Source organism: Nannospalax galili, unplaced genomic scaffold, assembly GCF_000622305.1.
Source record: "Nannospalax galili isolate Female #2095 unplaced genomic scaffold, S.galili_v1.0 scaffold124, whole genome shotgun sequence".
NCBI classification, from domain to species: Eukaryota; Metazoa; Chordata; class Mammalia; order Rodentia; family Spalacidae; genus Nannospalax; species Nannospalax galili.
In genome coordinates this window covers 2,658,303-2,673,894 of record NW_008352485.1, presented here as the reverse complement: position 1 = coordinate 2,673,894, position 15,592 = coordinate 2,658,303, and the positions used below count along the sequence as shown (strand labels likewise).

The 15,592-nt window shown below is 36.7% G+C and overlaps 1 protein-coding gene across 7 annotated transcripts in view; it reads right to left on the bottom strand.

The window, feature by feature from the left end:
- Tjp1 (tight junction protein 1) overlaps positions 1–15,592 on the bottom strand; it is a 110,806-nt gene that overhangs the window by 70,101 nt on the left and 25,113 nt on the right. For all 7 annotated transcript variants that reach the window (XM_008849551.3, XM_017802317.2, XM_008849553.3 and 4 more), the window contains 2 exons: positions 1,954–2,078; positions 827–929 (listed from right to left, as the gene is read on the bottom strand). In XM_008849551.3, coding sequence (XP_008847773.1) covers positions 827–929; positions 1,954–2,078 — 228 coding nt within the window. The remainder of the gene's footprint in view (positions 1–826; positions 930–1,953; positions 2,079–15,592) is intronic.

Here is a 15,592-nt window from a genome sequence, read left to right as displayed (position 1 = left end):
ATAGAAATCCTTTGGGGGGGGGGGTGTCTGCTTCAAAATTTGTATAACACCTTTCATCCCAGCACTAGAGAGGCAGAAGCAGGTGTACTCTTGTGAGATGGAGGCCAGTCAGATCTACATAGTTCTAGGCCATCTGTGGCTACAGGGAGACTGTGTCTCAAACAAACAAAAAACTTGTTTGCGTGAATTAAAGATTTCAAGCGTGAAACAAAATAAAACCATGTAAATACAATAATAAGACACAAGACAGGGGGATTTCATAATTCTGGTAAGGTAAAAGTTCTGGGATTAACTCCAGCACTGCATAAACTAGGCACGGTGGTGCATACGTATAATCTCAGACTTTGGCCTTAAGACAGTAACATGAAATGCACCCTGAACAACTCTATATATAAAATCTTAAGATTTTTCTCTCTCCTCTATGTGCATCACAGTTAACAAGGATAGTAGGAGATGATGTGGATTCAAAGGAGAGTGTAAAATTTTTCCAGTAAATGAATTCTGTACCAGAAAACAGGGCCACACATACTTTTAAACTGACTGCTTACCAAGAGTCAGTCTAAGTAAGCACATAAAAGAGAAGGAAACATTAAACTGCTCTACTCTCTTTCTTTTCTTAACTGAAAAAAAAATCACTAAACTGAATTTCTATTAATTACATGCAGCAGAAGAGAAAAACATACTTCTAATTATCAGAAACTAACTGTGGAACTACTTTTTCAGTTTTCATTTTCTTAAAGAAGGGTGAATTCAAACACTGAGTATCAACAGCAGTTGATAATTTTACATCGATACTTATACTAAGCTAAACATAAAAGATACTTACAATTTTTGCATTTTTCCCACTTTTTCTTAGCTGCTGAACAGCAAAAGCATGTTCAACATTATCCATTGAAACTCCATTAACCATTGCAACTCGGTCATTTTCCCTAAGTAGAAAAAGTCACCAGAAAAACATGTCATGGAAAAACATATAAATTCTTTCTTCTAAGTTCTCCTTTGAATTTACAGGTTAATTGATCTATTAGTCTTTAGGGCAATGCTAAAAGAGCTCTCATGCACAAGAGGTTCTTTTTTTCTTTTTCTTTTGGTCTTTTTGAGATAGGGTCTCCCTGTAGCCTCAGCTGGCCTGGAACTCACTACGTATGCCAGGCTGGCCTTGAGGTTTTTTAAAAAAAAATGAATCAGCAGTGTTTTCCCAAAGGACTGAACAGATACCTTAATACACAAAAAACACAATTGAATAGTTGAATTAGAAAGCACAGGATGATACTAAGTCATCCAACTATAAAGTTATTCTGTTTTATAAAAGTAAAATCTTTTTTTAAAAATTTTATTTATTTATTTTTATTTTATGTGTATGTGTGTATTGCCTGCATGTAGGTAAGTGCACCCGTGTCGTGCAATGGCCGTGCAGGTCAGAAGAGGCTGTCGGATCCCTTGGGACTAGAGTTATGGATAGCCGTCAGCTGCCACGTAGGTCCTGGGATTCGAACCCGGGTCTTCTGCCAAGAACAATCAGTGTTCTTAACCACTGAGCCATCTCTCCAGGCCCAAATCTTTCTTCTTTTAAATGTCTTTCAATTCTTCTGATTGATCAGTTTTTGCTCAGCCTTGCCTGTGGCTTCTCTTTATCTTGCTAGTCCCCTTAACACACAAAAAGGGCAAGACCTTTTTTGTGAGAGGTTCCTAAAGGCTAGTTTCTGCCTAAACTAATTTTAAGGGTTTTTTTTTTCACTATTTTTGTTTCTATAGTTACTTTCTATTTAAAGTAAGTGATCCTTAGCTGTCTGTTTGCAACAGTGATGAAGACATCTTCTTACATTTAAGTGCATATTCACTTAAAGAAAAAAATTAATTAAACCATGACACAGGGTGGGTATAAATATACCTGATCACTACCAATGCATTGAGGACAGGAACATGCATGTGCGCGTTAAAAAACACACTTACTGTAGCTGTCCTTCAGCTGGTCCTCCCTTCAGCACATCTGAAATTACTATGGAGGTTTCCCCACTCTGAAAATGAGGATTATCTCTTCCACCAGATATTGCAATTCCAAATCCAAATCCAGGAGCCTAAAGTAGTAATTACAGTAAAATATTTCTATTAAGAACAAGAAAAATTTTGTACATTACCACATATGAAACAGTCTAGAAATTGTAATTCAACATGATATATAGCTATATATAAACCTATAAAAATTTTAATCTTATTGCATCTGTGATTTATACTCACTTGTATGGTTACATATTATGATCACCTATCATTATAAGAGAATGCATGCTCCAAAAAATTAAATACTGGATATAACAATAGTAAAAATGTTAATTGCACAAATATTCCTTAAAAGATAGATTGACTTTAAAATTCTGAACACAGAAATCCTGAATTATTTTTGATAATCAGAAGGGCCCCTAAAGAGACTGGAAGTGCTCAGTGCAATCATCACAAACACTGACAGCTAATTTGGAAAATGACAGACTTAACTAGCTAGCACATACACAATTTGTCATTTTACATAATACAGCAGTGGCTTTGAAAATCAAGTATTAGTTATTTCATCTTCTTTTAATTATTCTAAAAATCTAAGAAAATCTCTACATAAATACTTTAATGTCTCACGTTGTATACAATAGAAAATACACGTTATATAGAATATTTTTTACATAGTTTTACTAATTATAATAAACTACAAACTTCTGAAAGAACTGAAATTTCTACCATAACAACTCAATAGTTCAAAACAGAAAAAAAATTTCAAATATTTCCAAGTTACTAAAATACTACCTAATACAAAGGAAATACATACCATTCATCTCAGGATTGCACTGCAACTTTGGGTCTAAAAACACAACATACATAATTTGTACTGTGCTATCATGCCAGGTGATGACCACAAATATTGCCTGAACATCTCAGTTCAGATCAAGACTACTGTATGTTATGAACTGCAGTGTTTTCACTATACGTAAAGTTTTCTGCCCTTATACCAACATATTTCAACTATGGAAAACAAATACTTTTAATATTTCCCTACCATCATTTCTATGCATGTTAAGTGTCAAATTAGTATATCTTTGGATTGTACTGTATTAGAATGCTTGACTCTAAAAATTATTGTTTGAGCTGGGCATGGTGATACGTGTTTCTAATCCCAGAACTTAGAAGGCTGGTCACCCTTGGCCTCCTTGGTCACCCTTGGCTATATAGCAAGTGTGAGCTACATGAGACCCTGTCACAAACAAACAAACAAACAAACAAACAAACTGCTGTTTGAGTTGCTGAGTTGAGTTTCAACAAAAATGGTTTAATGAATTTTGGATGACAATTAGGACAGACCACCCAATTTCTGAGACAACCCTGAACATACTTTTGTCATTTTATACTATGTATTTATGCAAAGCGACATTTTCAGCATGATGATAAAATCAAAGTAGCAATCTATTAAAAAAAATGTAGAAGATGCTCTGTGTCCTACAGTATCAAGTATTCAGTCAAGGTTTAATTCCTTATGTAAAAATGAAGCACATCCACTTTAACAAATGGAAAAATTATATAATCAAAGATTTGCTTTAAAATAAAATCTCCATGACCTACTATCAGTAAATTTTGATGTGCACATTTATGTTAGGTATCTCTATACCTGGAGCACATAAGGTTAAAAACTCATTCAATTTTATATCTTACAGGGCGGCTTATACTGAGTTCAATATTGTATAATTGTATTAATTCAACAACAAACCTAAAAATTTTATAGCCACTTTTGAAAGAGATGTATCTTTGCTCTGGAAATGATTATTGAATATGTTAAAGCTGTAATGGAATGCTTCTTCTAAAAAAAAATTTTTTTAATATTAAAAAAAAATTTTTTTTCCAGGTGAAAAGGGGGCTAATGCCGGGCACGGTGTCTGGCACCTTTAATCCTAGCACTTGGGAGGCAGAGACAGGCCCACCAGACTGAGGCCAGCAAGGTCTTCATAGTGAGTTCCAGGCCAGTTGGGGCTACGGAGAGACTGTCTCAAAAAGAGGGTAAATATTGCGGGGATTATTATTAGCAGAAAATTTTAAGAAACCCTGGTCTAATAAATAAATATTATACATTTTCTTAGAGCTCCAGAATCACTAGAGTGTGATTTTGTATAAAGTGCTGTATTCCACCAACTGTGGTGGTGCACACCTTTAATCCCTGGAGAGGAAGAGGCCAGGGGATATCTGTGAGATAAAAGCCAACGTGGTTTACACAGTGTGAGTTCCAGGCCAGTTGGGGCTACAGGGAGACCTGTTTCAAAAAAATAAAAGCAAAACAAACAAAAGATGCCATGTTGTATTCCTATGCTCAACAATCCAAAAACACATGATTAAAAATAACTCCTCCTAAGCTGTCCAATGTATAACACAAACTATGTCCACAGTGAATAATTATAGGCCCTAACCTTCCAATCCCCAAATTTACTAAAGTGGCAAAAGAAAATTAAAAAACCTCTTCTTTGAAAAGAGTAAACACTACTGATTGCATTCCTAGTTATATTCAAGAAAAATGAAAATGTATGCTCACTTAAAGATTTCCAAATCAATAGTCACGCAGTATCAATCTTAATAACCAAGAAGTACACACAATCCCAATGCCTATCAACTGATTAAAAAAGGGGAATATCCGTAAGAGGAAAATCAGCTGGCAATAGGAATTAAGTAGCCAAGAAACCAATCACAAAAGTTCATACACTCTTTCATTCCATTTGTATGAAATGTTTGGAAAAGGCCATCAACAGAGGTAAGCTGGAGTCTATGGACAGGTGGTAACAGAAGGACTGGGGAGCAAAAGGCTAAAGACATTTCTTTTTAGGAAGATACAAATCAAGACAGTGACAAAAATAAAGACCTTATTAAAAGTCACTGTTACGCAGTTTAAAGGCTAATTCCAGTTTTACTTCAGAATGATTTGTAGTAGTAAAAATTATTTTATTACATCTCAACCCCTGAGTACATACTTTTTCAATAGTCTATGTAAGGCCACAAGAAGTGTACATAAAGCACTCCAGCCACATGGAAATACCTGTGGGGCATCAAGTGACTGTTTTTATGCTAAGGAATGTTTGTTACCAGAAGGAATATATGGTTATTCAAACTTGAATTCGACATTTTTCTCCCAAATACCTGTTTTCAAGAATGAAAATTCAATTTTAAAACAAAACTTTAGGGGTTGGAGAGATGACTCAGGAGTTAAAAGTACTGGCTGCTCTTGCAAAGGACTGGGATTCTGTTCTCAGCACCCACATAGTGACTAACAACCATCCATAACGACAGTTCCAGGAGATCCCATGCCCTCTTGGCCTCTATGGACACTGTACATACGGGTGCACTTACAAACGTGCAGGCAAAAGACTCAAAATAAAAATAAATTTAAAAATTAAAAGCCAAAAAAATCCTTTAAGTTTGGAAAACAATTATTTGCCCCCACAAGCTCAACAAGCTTTTCAGTAAAGACTTTTTAAGTGGCACTGATAATATTAATATGTTATTTTAAAAAATACTTTACAGTGAAATATGTTCCCATTTGAAAGATTTGTTGTGTACTTGTGGAAAATCACATTTCCCTAAAGGCTAAGCATGTTATAAAAATTATGCATTTATAAAATACCTCTTCAGGCTACAAAACAGCCCAATGGATAGTCATGCAAAAAGTACAAGAAGGGCTACTGATAGGATTTTATATTACATAGCCCAATAACCCTTTAGGAAACAATCTGCATGTGTTTGAGATAAACCAAACATGGCTATGATCACCTTTTTTAAAAGGCCTATTAGGACAACCCTTTTTCAACCCATGTGTGAAATTGGATGTTCTTTGTGTACTTTAATAACAATGAAAATATATTACAAAGGCCTTTTCAGGATTTTAGAGAAAATTCATAAAACTTTGACTTATTAGAAGCTGAGCAGATGGCCCAGTCAGAAAACTGTTTGCCATGCAAGCAGGATGACCTGAGTTCAAATCCCTAGAACCCACATAAAAGCAGGGCACGGTAGTGCATGCCTGTAATCTTAGCACTGAGGAAGTAGAGACAGGATCACTGACTTGAACTTGCTGACCAGCCAGTCTAGCTGAACAGATGAGCTCCACGTTCACTGAGGCTATCTCAAAATACAGGTGGACAAGTGAGGAAGATACCTGACAGTGACCTCTGGCCTCTACATGCACATGGCACATACACATGCACACACAAATAAACATTTTTTTGAAGTAACAAAAGTAACTTTATACTTATTAATAAAATACAGAAGACCCATGGATTTCCCAATATACCAATTTTGCGTCCTGGAATAAATAAATGCTTTTATTGTGGAATATTTATATGAGGAAAGGTCTGCCTTTCTAATAAACTGTCATTATCATGTTTCCATATTAATATTATATATACACTGCTAATAGGCAAATTGCAATATCATTTCAAGTGAAGAATGAGAATCACTAATCACAGCAAAATATATTCTGTTTTGACAAAGCAAACTAATTTCTAGAAATGTACCAGTGTTTAATTGCTAAATAAGGTATCATCATATAAATATAGCAAAATTTGCCTATCATTCATTATCTACTGGACATTTATATTATTTCTTCCTCTGGCTATTATAAATAAGGTTGTTATGAATATTTACATGTGATTTATAGTGTAGATAATTTTTATTTTAGGTATGTATCTAGGAGTGGAATGTTTGGGTCATATCATATGGTAACCATATAGTTAACTTTTGAGAAACTCCTAGATTGTTTTCCACAGTGACTGTATCATTTTACATTCATACCAGCAATGTATTAAAGTGCTAATTTATCCATACCCTTGTCAACTCTTGCTACTGTCTATTCTTGTGATTAGTTATGCTGGTAGGTGTGAAGGGAGAGCTGATTGTGGGTTTTGATACACATTTCCTTGATGACTAATGTCAAGCATCTCTTCATGTGCTTACTGTACATTTACTTTCTTCTTTGGATAAACATCCACTCAAATATTTTGCTCATTTCCCAACTGAATTATGTCTTTGTATTAATTATGAGAGTTCTTCACATATGCAGGGAACAAGGCCCTCATCAAGACATAATTTATTCTCTCATTCTGTAGGTTATCTTCTTACTTTCCTGATGATGTCCTTTGAAACAATAGAAGTTTCTAATTTGGGAAGTTTCATTTTGAGATAGGATCTCCCTGTAGCCCTAGCCATCCTGGAACTCACTAATGTAGGCTCAGCTGGTCTCAACAGCACAGAGAATCACCTGCCTCTGTGTCACGAGTGCTGGGACTAAAGGCGTGCAGCACCATGGCCGGCTAGAAGTTTCTAATTTTGATTAGGTAATCTATTTGTTTCCTCTTTTGTCTTTGGGCTTCTAACATCATATTCGATAAACCATTGCCTACCTAAGGTCTAGATCTATTCCTATATATTCTTTTACAGGCTCTATAGTTTTAGTTGTGTCACTTAGGCATATGATTCAAAGTTAATTTTACACATGGTATATAGAAGATCTAAGTTCATCATACCCTGGCACTGTCTGTTAACGACCCAAGCAAGCCCCCTGCACTGTCTTGAAACTCTTGTCCCTAGATTTCCTCTTATTCAATCACTTCCCAAGTTAAAACATTAGCTCAACTGTAGATTATCTCTTGATTAATGTTCCTGCTTATGAAAACTTCACCCTTTAAGGTTTAATACTTCAATACGAAAATAGAACATTCACTTTATTTCTCAAAGGGTTACACATTTTCTATGGGAGAACTACTGAAAATAAAGTGTGGGTGGTGTCATGGTGGCAAGAAGTAGAACATAGAAGCCCATCTCCTTGGGTGTTGGTTAAGTTAGCATCTTAAGCTATAGGTTTACACTTGCTAGAGGTATGATGGTCTTTATGTGATCAATGAGCACTTTAAATGTGGCTAATCTTACCTGAGATATGTTGAAATTGTAAAATGGGTAATAATTTTAAAACGGTATGAGAAAAAGTATATTAATTAAAAACTATGACTTATGCAATGAAATGGGGATTTTGGATTTATCATTAAATTAAATGGTACACAAACTTACACCTTAAAATAATATTTTTAAATACAAAGGCTAAAATTTTTTAACTTCTACATGATTGTATTATAGTGCTATTGGACAGTGCTGCTGTAGACTTCTTTAAGAGTAATTGTGAACCATTATTGCTCTCATAGGCCCATTAAACTTCATTGGGCATAACTAAGAAGAAAGAAAATTAAGATTTCCTACCCTGAAAAAGCTACACTGCACCAAGATAAGTCAGACCATGGCCTGGGGTATTAGTTCAATTGTCACTGAGGTCAGTGAGTGCAGAGATCAGAATACATGATAGTAATTAAAGAATGTTGCCTGTTTCATTCTCTGATATAATTCCAGGGTCTATGACAGAGCTGGAATTAAAGAACTGGATCCCAGAATTTGGGAGGCTGAGGCAAGAGAATTGTTGTGAGTCTGAGTCTAACCTGGCATATTTAGTAAGTTCAAGGCCAATGTGGAGTACATACTAAAATTCTGTCTCAAAACAACAAATAAAAAAACCAACAAAGCAAAAAACTGAACTGGATCTCAATGGTTTCTACTATTCTGAGATTATACAAGTTTCCTCTGAGAGTACAAATGATAAAACGAGGCCCAACATGCATTATTCTTGACAGTAAATAGAAAAAGAATTAATTCTATTCCACAGAACTTTAATTCATTTAAATGATATGTGATTAATACCATGGATCTGCCAATATTTGGAAATACAGTGTATGTACTGCTGGCTACCGCCCCAAAAATACAGCTTCAATATATCGCCTTCACTTACTATCACTGTTAAAAACGACCTGATCATCACAAAGTAACTTTTTTTAATATTTTATTTATTATTTAATGTGTATGACTGTATTGCCTGCATTATGTAAGTATAGCCATATTGTGCAAGGCCTGTGGAGAAGTGGGTGTTGGATTCCCCTGGAACTGAAGTTACAGATGGTTGTTAGCTGCCATGTGGTTGCTAGGAGCCAAACCCAGGTCCTCTGCCAGAGCAGTTAGTGCTCTTAACTGCTGAGCCATCTCTCTAGCCCTGTAACAAATCAATCAGCATTTCTTAAAATGGTGATGCCCTCCATTTCAAACTGGAGCAATTTTAAAAAATAGTACTGCTCGCCTTTAATACCAGCACTTGGAAGGCAGAGGCAGGTGGATCTCTGTGAGATCAAGGCCAGCCTGGTCTACATAGTGAGTTCCAGGCCAGCTGGGGCTACAGGGAGACCTGTCTCAAAAAAGACAAAAAAAAAAAAAAAAAAAAAAAAAAAAAAAAAAAAGTATTCCAAGTCCTATCTTACACCAAATGAATCCAAATTTGGGATGAACAGGAATAACCTAGATGATTCTTCATTCTGTACAATAAACCTGGAAAGCCACTACTTTTGGCCAATGATTAGCAAACTATGGCCCAAAGGCCAAACTTGTCTGAGTAGTTATTTTTACGAAAAATATCATGCACGTGCGTGCGTGCATGAGTGCGTGCGTGTTGTGTGGCAATTTCCTTCAAGATAAAACCTTCCATCCTGGAGGGGAAATGCTTAAATGCTTTAAGACAAAGGATGGAGGTTAAAACATTCCATCCTTCAGGGAAGCTTCTTAAACTCAGGAAGTAAGTAACTCAAAGGCTTCAGAAAGTGACCAGATACACTAGATCCCTCCTTCTCCAAGCATATATAAGCAGTAAGGACCCCTGAAAGATACTCTCAAACCAGCTAAAGAGACAGATCAGCTAAGCTGCCTGACAGAGACACTGCCCAACCCATCGAACAGCTTGCAAGTTGTGCCCTAAACTTCAGGGTTCCAGAGTTTGTGAGCTGTCACCCATACTGGAGTGGACTTTTGGTGATACAGGAGTCTTTAAGACATTTCTACTCCTATAAGTAATCCCCCATCCACACTCATGTAAAAAATGCCAATAAAACTCACTGGTTCACTACATTAGTCTTTGGTGATATCCTTACTTTAACCTGTCACTGGTTCTCCATCTGAGATGAGTACATATTTGTTTATCTCTCCCCAGAACCAGTGTCACACAACAGTGTGGGCATGCATATGGAGGGCAGACCAAACTTGAGCGTCATTCCTCAGGAGCAATTCATCTTGATTTTTGAGACAAGGTTTCTCACTGGGCTCAGGATAACTCATTAGGCTACACTGGCTTGCCAACAAGTCCAACGATCTGCCTGTCTCTAAGCGCCCAGTTTGGGGATTACAAGTCTATGCCAATGCAATCAGTTTAAAAAAAAAAAAAAACAAAAAAACAAAAAAACAGGGTCTCGGTGTATCTACAGCTGCCCTGGAACTTGCTTAGACCAGGCTAGCCTCAATCTCAGAGCTCCACAGTCTCTACCTCCCAAGTGCTGGGATTAAGGGCATGTGCCACCACACCCAACATGACCAGCTTTTAACATGGGTGCTTGGGTGGGGTACAGTCTAAGTCAGATCCTCATGCATACGCAGCAGCAAGCATTTTAACAACTTAACTATTCTCCTCAGTCTGTCCATGTGTCCAGTTTTATTGGAACACAGTTATTTTGCTTTAGTGGATAGCTATGACAGAGTTATGATCTGTAAATCCCCAAATATTTACTACGTGACTATTTATAGAAAAGGTTGCAACTCCTGCTCTAGATACTCTCTACATTTTATTCTGAATCAACTTAGAACACAAAGGGTTCAGATATTTCAAAGTACTATTCTGTAGCCTTAGAGAATGAAGTCAAATGAATTATTCTTTGGCATAAGTCTTAGAAACTGAATTGACAAAGCTGTTTTTTAAAACTTCTAAGAGAGGCTGAAGAGATGGCTCAACAGTTAAAAGCACTTGCTGCTCTTCCACACTAGTCCCCACACCAGGCAGCTCATAACTGCCTGAAACTCCAGCTCCAAGGGATCTGATGCCCTCTTCTGGACTCTACAAGCACCCCCAGCTCCTCACCCCCTACACTGGCATACACATACATATATATAAATTAAAAAAAATTTTTTTAACTTTTACAAAAACTTTATTGAGAATTTCATACATGCATATAAGGTGTTTTGATCAAATCCATGCCCACTCCTTCCCTTCCAACGTTCCCCCCTCTGAAGAGGTAACCCTAAAATCCTTTAAGGATTAGATACAAGCTCCCAAATACTTCTAACATTTTTGGCCTTTGGAACAGAGCATGCTGCTAACAGACCCAAGGACATTTTGACTTTGAGCCAAGAAACCGGCTACATTTCTTTGGGGTCTTTTTATCCTAACTGCCTAGCCAATTCCTACCTGCTATTCTTAAAAAATAGTAATAATAAAAATTTAACCACTAAAATTCTCTAAAAACAAAGCAAATCCCTTTAAGGAAACCATTCCTGAAGTAGAAGGTTGTGAGGATTTCTATGACCTCTCTTTGATGAGGGTAGACGCAGTACAATTATGTGTTCCCAGCATAGCATTTAAAACCTTGAAATCCAAAGAGTTTTATACCACCCTCTTTTCTGTCTTCTGGTGATCTCTGCAGGGGGCTGATATCCCTCTTCTGGCAAAAGAAAACTGAAGTACAGGAAGAAGCCAGGCACAGAATGGAACCTACACTAGTGATCAGACATCATGCTTATCTGGATGAGTTGAGATGACACTTCTAACACATTCAGAAAGGTCAGATTTTCTGTTTTGTTTTTTGTGAAGACAGGGCCCTGGCTGACCCGAACTCACTATGAAGACCAAGATTCAAAAAGATCTGCCTGCTTCTGCATCCAGGGTATTGGGATTCAAGAATCTTTCCATTTTTCTTAAGCTAATGAGACACAGATCTAGCATAAATACAGTATTTCCTCACACTCAAATTCCTAACCAAAAAAAAAAAAAAAAAATTGTACAGAGAAAAAGCATACTTTTTAAAATCTTTTTTTTTTTTTCAACTAAGGAGTGTTTATGTGTTTGTAGCCAGAAGCTGACACTGGATGGTCTCTCAATTGCTCTCACCTTGGGTTTTGAGATAGCATCTCTAGCTGAACCCAGAACTCATGAATTATGAGACTAGCTGGCCAAGAGCATTACAGAAATCTTCCTGTCTGCGCTGTCTCCCAACACTAGGGTTGTAGGTAGAAATCCACCACATCCAGCTTTTATGTGGGTCCTGGGGATCCAAACTCAGGTCCTTGTGCTTGAGTGACAGGCACTTTACCAAATGAGCCATCTCACCAATCCCAGAAACATACCTTAAGCCAATATAAGAATCTTATTTCATTTTACTTATTTTATTATTTATTTTTATTTTAGGTGTATGAGTGTATCACCCACATGTATGTAAGTGTATCCGTGTCCTGCAGTGCCCGGGGAGGTCAGAAGAGAGCATCAGATTCCCCTGGATCTGGAGGTAAGGACCACTGTTAGCCACCATGTGGGTGCTGGGAGTCAAACCCAGGTCTTCTGCAAGAGCAGCCAGTCTTAACCACTGAGCCATCTCTCTAGTCTCCTCATTTTTGCTTATTTTAGTAACTAAAGAATTGTTAGGAAACAGAAAAATAATGTGATAATGGCCTATTACACCTCTAATTTCCAACGAATGATTTAATTTTAAAAAGCAACTTCAATTCAATGCATACAAAAGAATGAAAATATGCAAATAGCAGGAGGCCTACCCATCTGGCTCCACCATGTTCAGTGTTCCTCAAAGTACTCCACTATTTTCAGCATAGTCTTAAAGTTTGCAGCAGCAGAATTTAAAGCTCCTGCAGCAACAAGCACATTATTATCAATGATCAAACAGGAATAAATTCTGCACAGACTGCTGGAAATGTTTTTCTAAAGCATGCTTTGGAGCTCTGGATTATTCCTAGAAATCTAGTGAGAAGTTGTTAACATCTGCTACTTGGAATACATAATTAACCTTTCAGAATAAATTACGGGTATTTGTTGTTGCTATAAAATCAAAATCACCAAGAATAAACAAGGAAAGGTAACTCTTTTGTCCCTTCTTGCTCTCTCTTTTCACGTGAAAAGGAAAGGGTTATGAGTGAAGGGTACTCTCACCAGAGGTCATACAGTGGATAACTGCTACCTCAGCAGGTGTGAGTTCACTTGTGACAAGTGGACTGTACTTTTCTAAGTGTACGAGGAGTCTGATATTTCTTTTCAAGAACATTTGGAAAATTAAAAATTCACTGAATCTTACATCTTTTCTGAGTTAAAAATGTAAAGGATCATGTCAACTGGCTTGAAAGTATCTGACTTGCAGGACCATAGTTTGATTTTTTTTCTTTACTATGTATGAGTGTATTGCCTGTGTGTCTATAAGTACACTCAGTCATGCAATGCCTGCGGAGGACAGAAGAGGGCACTGGAGCACAGCTGTTAGCTGCCATGTGGGTGCCAGGATTCAAACCCTGGTCTTCTGCAAGAGAAGTCAGTGCTCTTTACTGCTGAGCCATCGCTCCAGCCCTCATAGTTTGATTTTTAATCATAGAGTTTGTGATGAAGTTAATAGGCATTTTAATCAATTGCTAGCTGTCACAACTTTTTATTATTTAGGTTTTTTAAAAGTTCAAACTTCGTATGTCTTATAAATTTTAGTTTCACTCAATTAAAAATTGAATTTTTGAATTTGTCTAGTATGTGTATAAATTGATGCTTTATACCAAATAGTTTTAACAGTGATTTTAGAAAATCAAGTAACTGTAATGGTGGGAACAAGTAGAAGCATTGTTTGTGAAGTTATGCATACCCTTATACATGTCTTAATACAGATTTTAAGGTAGATATCCTTAAGAAATCATTCTTTCTGAGGATATCTTTGAGTAGCATTCAGAAGGTATTGAAGCTTACAACAAAGGTCAAAGAAGTACTGATAGGAAGTGCTGAAGAGACCACTTAATGAAGACCTAACTTTTAAGGAAGTGTTAAGATTAACCACCGATGCTTGGCTAAGAAGCTAGGGAGATGAAGATGGCAAAGCCTGGATGACCAGGTGAGGTTTTTGGAAGAAGAGCAAAGGAGAATAGTGAAGAGGAATGGAAAACTTGCAGTGTCACAGAAGAAGCCAACACACTGGACAAACTGCAAGAGGATATGCTGAAGAAAACAGACAGGGAGACACAGGCATCAGAAGGCAATTAGAGAAAAGTAGAGTGTAGGCTGTATCGATATATACATTTCAAAATACCCCTTGTAAAAACTCAAAGATGTGCATAAGAGAGACTTTACTTACTCTTCCAGAGAAAATGTCTCAACACATCTTGGCGGGCGTGGTGGTGCACACCTTTTATCCCAGCAGTCAGGAGGCAGAGGCAGGTGGATCTCTGTGAGTTCAAGGCCAGCCTGGTCTACATAGTGAGTTCCAGGTCAGCTGGGGTTACAGGGAGACCCTGTCTCAAAAATAACAACAACAACAAAAAAGTAAATTTTCAATAAATATTTGCATATTACAAAAAAGGAAAAGGACATTTTAAAAAAGCAATGTTGTAAAAACGATTAACATGACTGACCAAGAAATAAGAGACACAAATTATGAAAAAAGGACATTATTAATATTAAAATGACTACTAAGAACAATTTTGTCCATAAATTTATCAACATAGGTGACAAAGGCAAATACTTTGGATGATACAAACTATCAAAATTATAAAAAAAGATATTAATAAAGAAATAAATAACATGAACACTACAAAAAATTTAACAAACACAATTTGTAGTTATAAACCACAAGGAGAACTTCAGTGTGAGACAGCTATTCTGGTAAATTCTACAAATCGTGTAAGGATAAAAAGCATCAATTGTACATGAAATTGACCATAAATCACAAGAGGAAAGAATACCCTTCCCCAGCTTCTTGTTTTGAGGCTAGTAGGTTTCTCCTGATAACCAAAACATCAATATCGAAACAAGTACCTCCACAAAACACTGGCAAGTTAATTCTGCAATATATAAAGTAGATACTATACCATGATCAAGTATCATTTGTATTAGGAATACAAAGCTGATTAAAAAGCAAAAAGCAAAAAAATCTACCAACTCCACTAAGAATAAACATATGTGGCAATCCCAATTAACACCTATTAAATAAACAATATTTGATAGAATAATGATAAACCTGGAGATTTATCCAAATTTCCAATTTACTTTATTTCTACACTTATGGAAGAGAGAGGAGGCATAGTTCATTGTGAGAGCCTTTGGCAAGCCTTTGGCTTCCATGCACAAAACCCTAGACTTGATCTCAACCCCACAAAAATTAAAAGAAACTAGCAATCAAGGCAAAAGTACTGGTGAAAAGTATACACATAGGTCAATAAAAAAGATTAGGGAGCCCAAAAGTGGATGCACACATACACAGTTAATGCGTTTTTTTGGTTTTTTACTTTGTTTTTTGAGAGGGTGTCTCTCTGTAGCCCCAGCTAATCTGGTAACTCACTATATAGACCAAGCTGGCCTCCACCTCACAGAGATCAAACTGCCTCTGCAGTCGCCAACTGCTGGAATTAAAGATGGGTGCCACCGTGCCCAAGTGGTCAATGCATTTTTGCTAAAGATGGAGAAAATGTAATT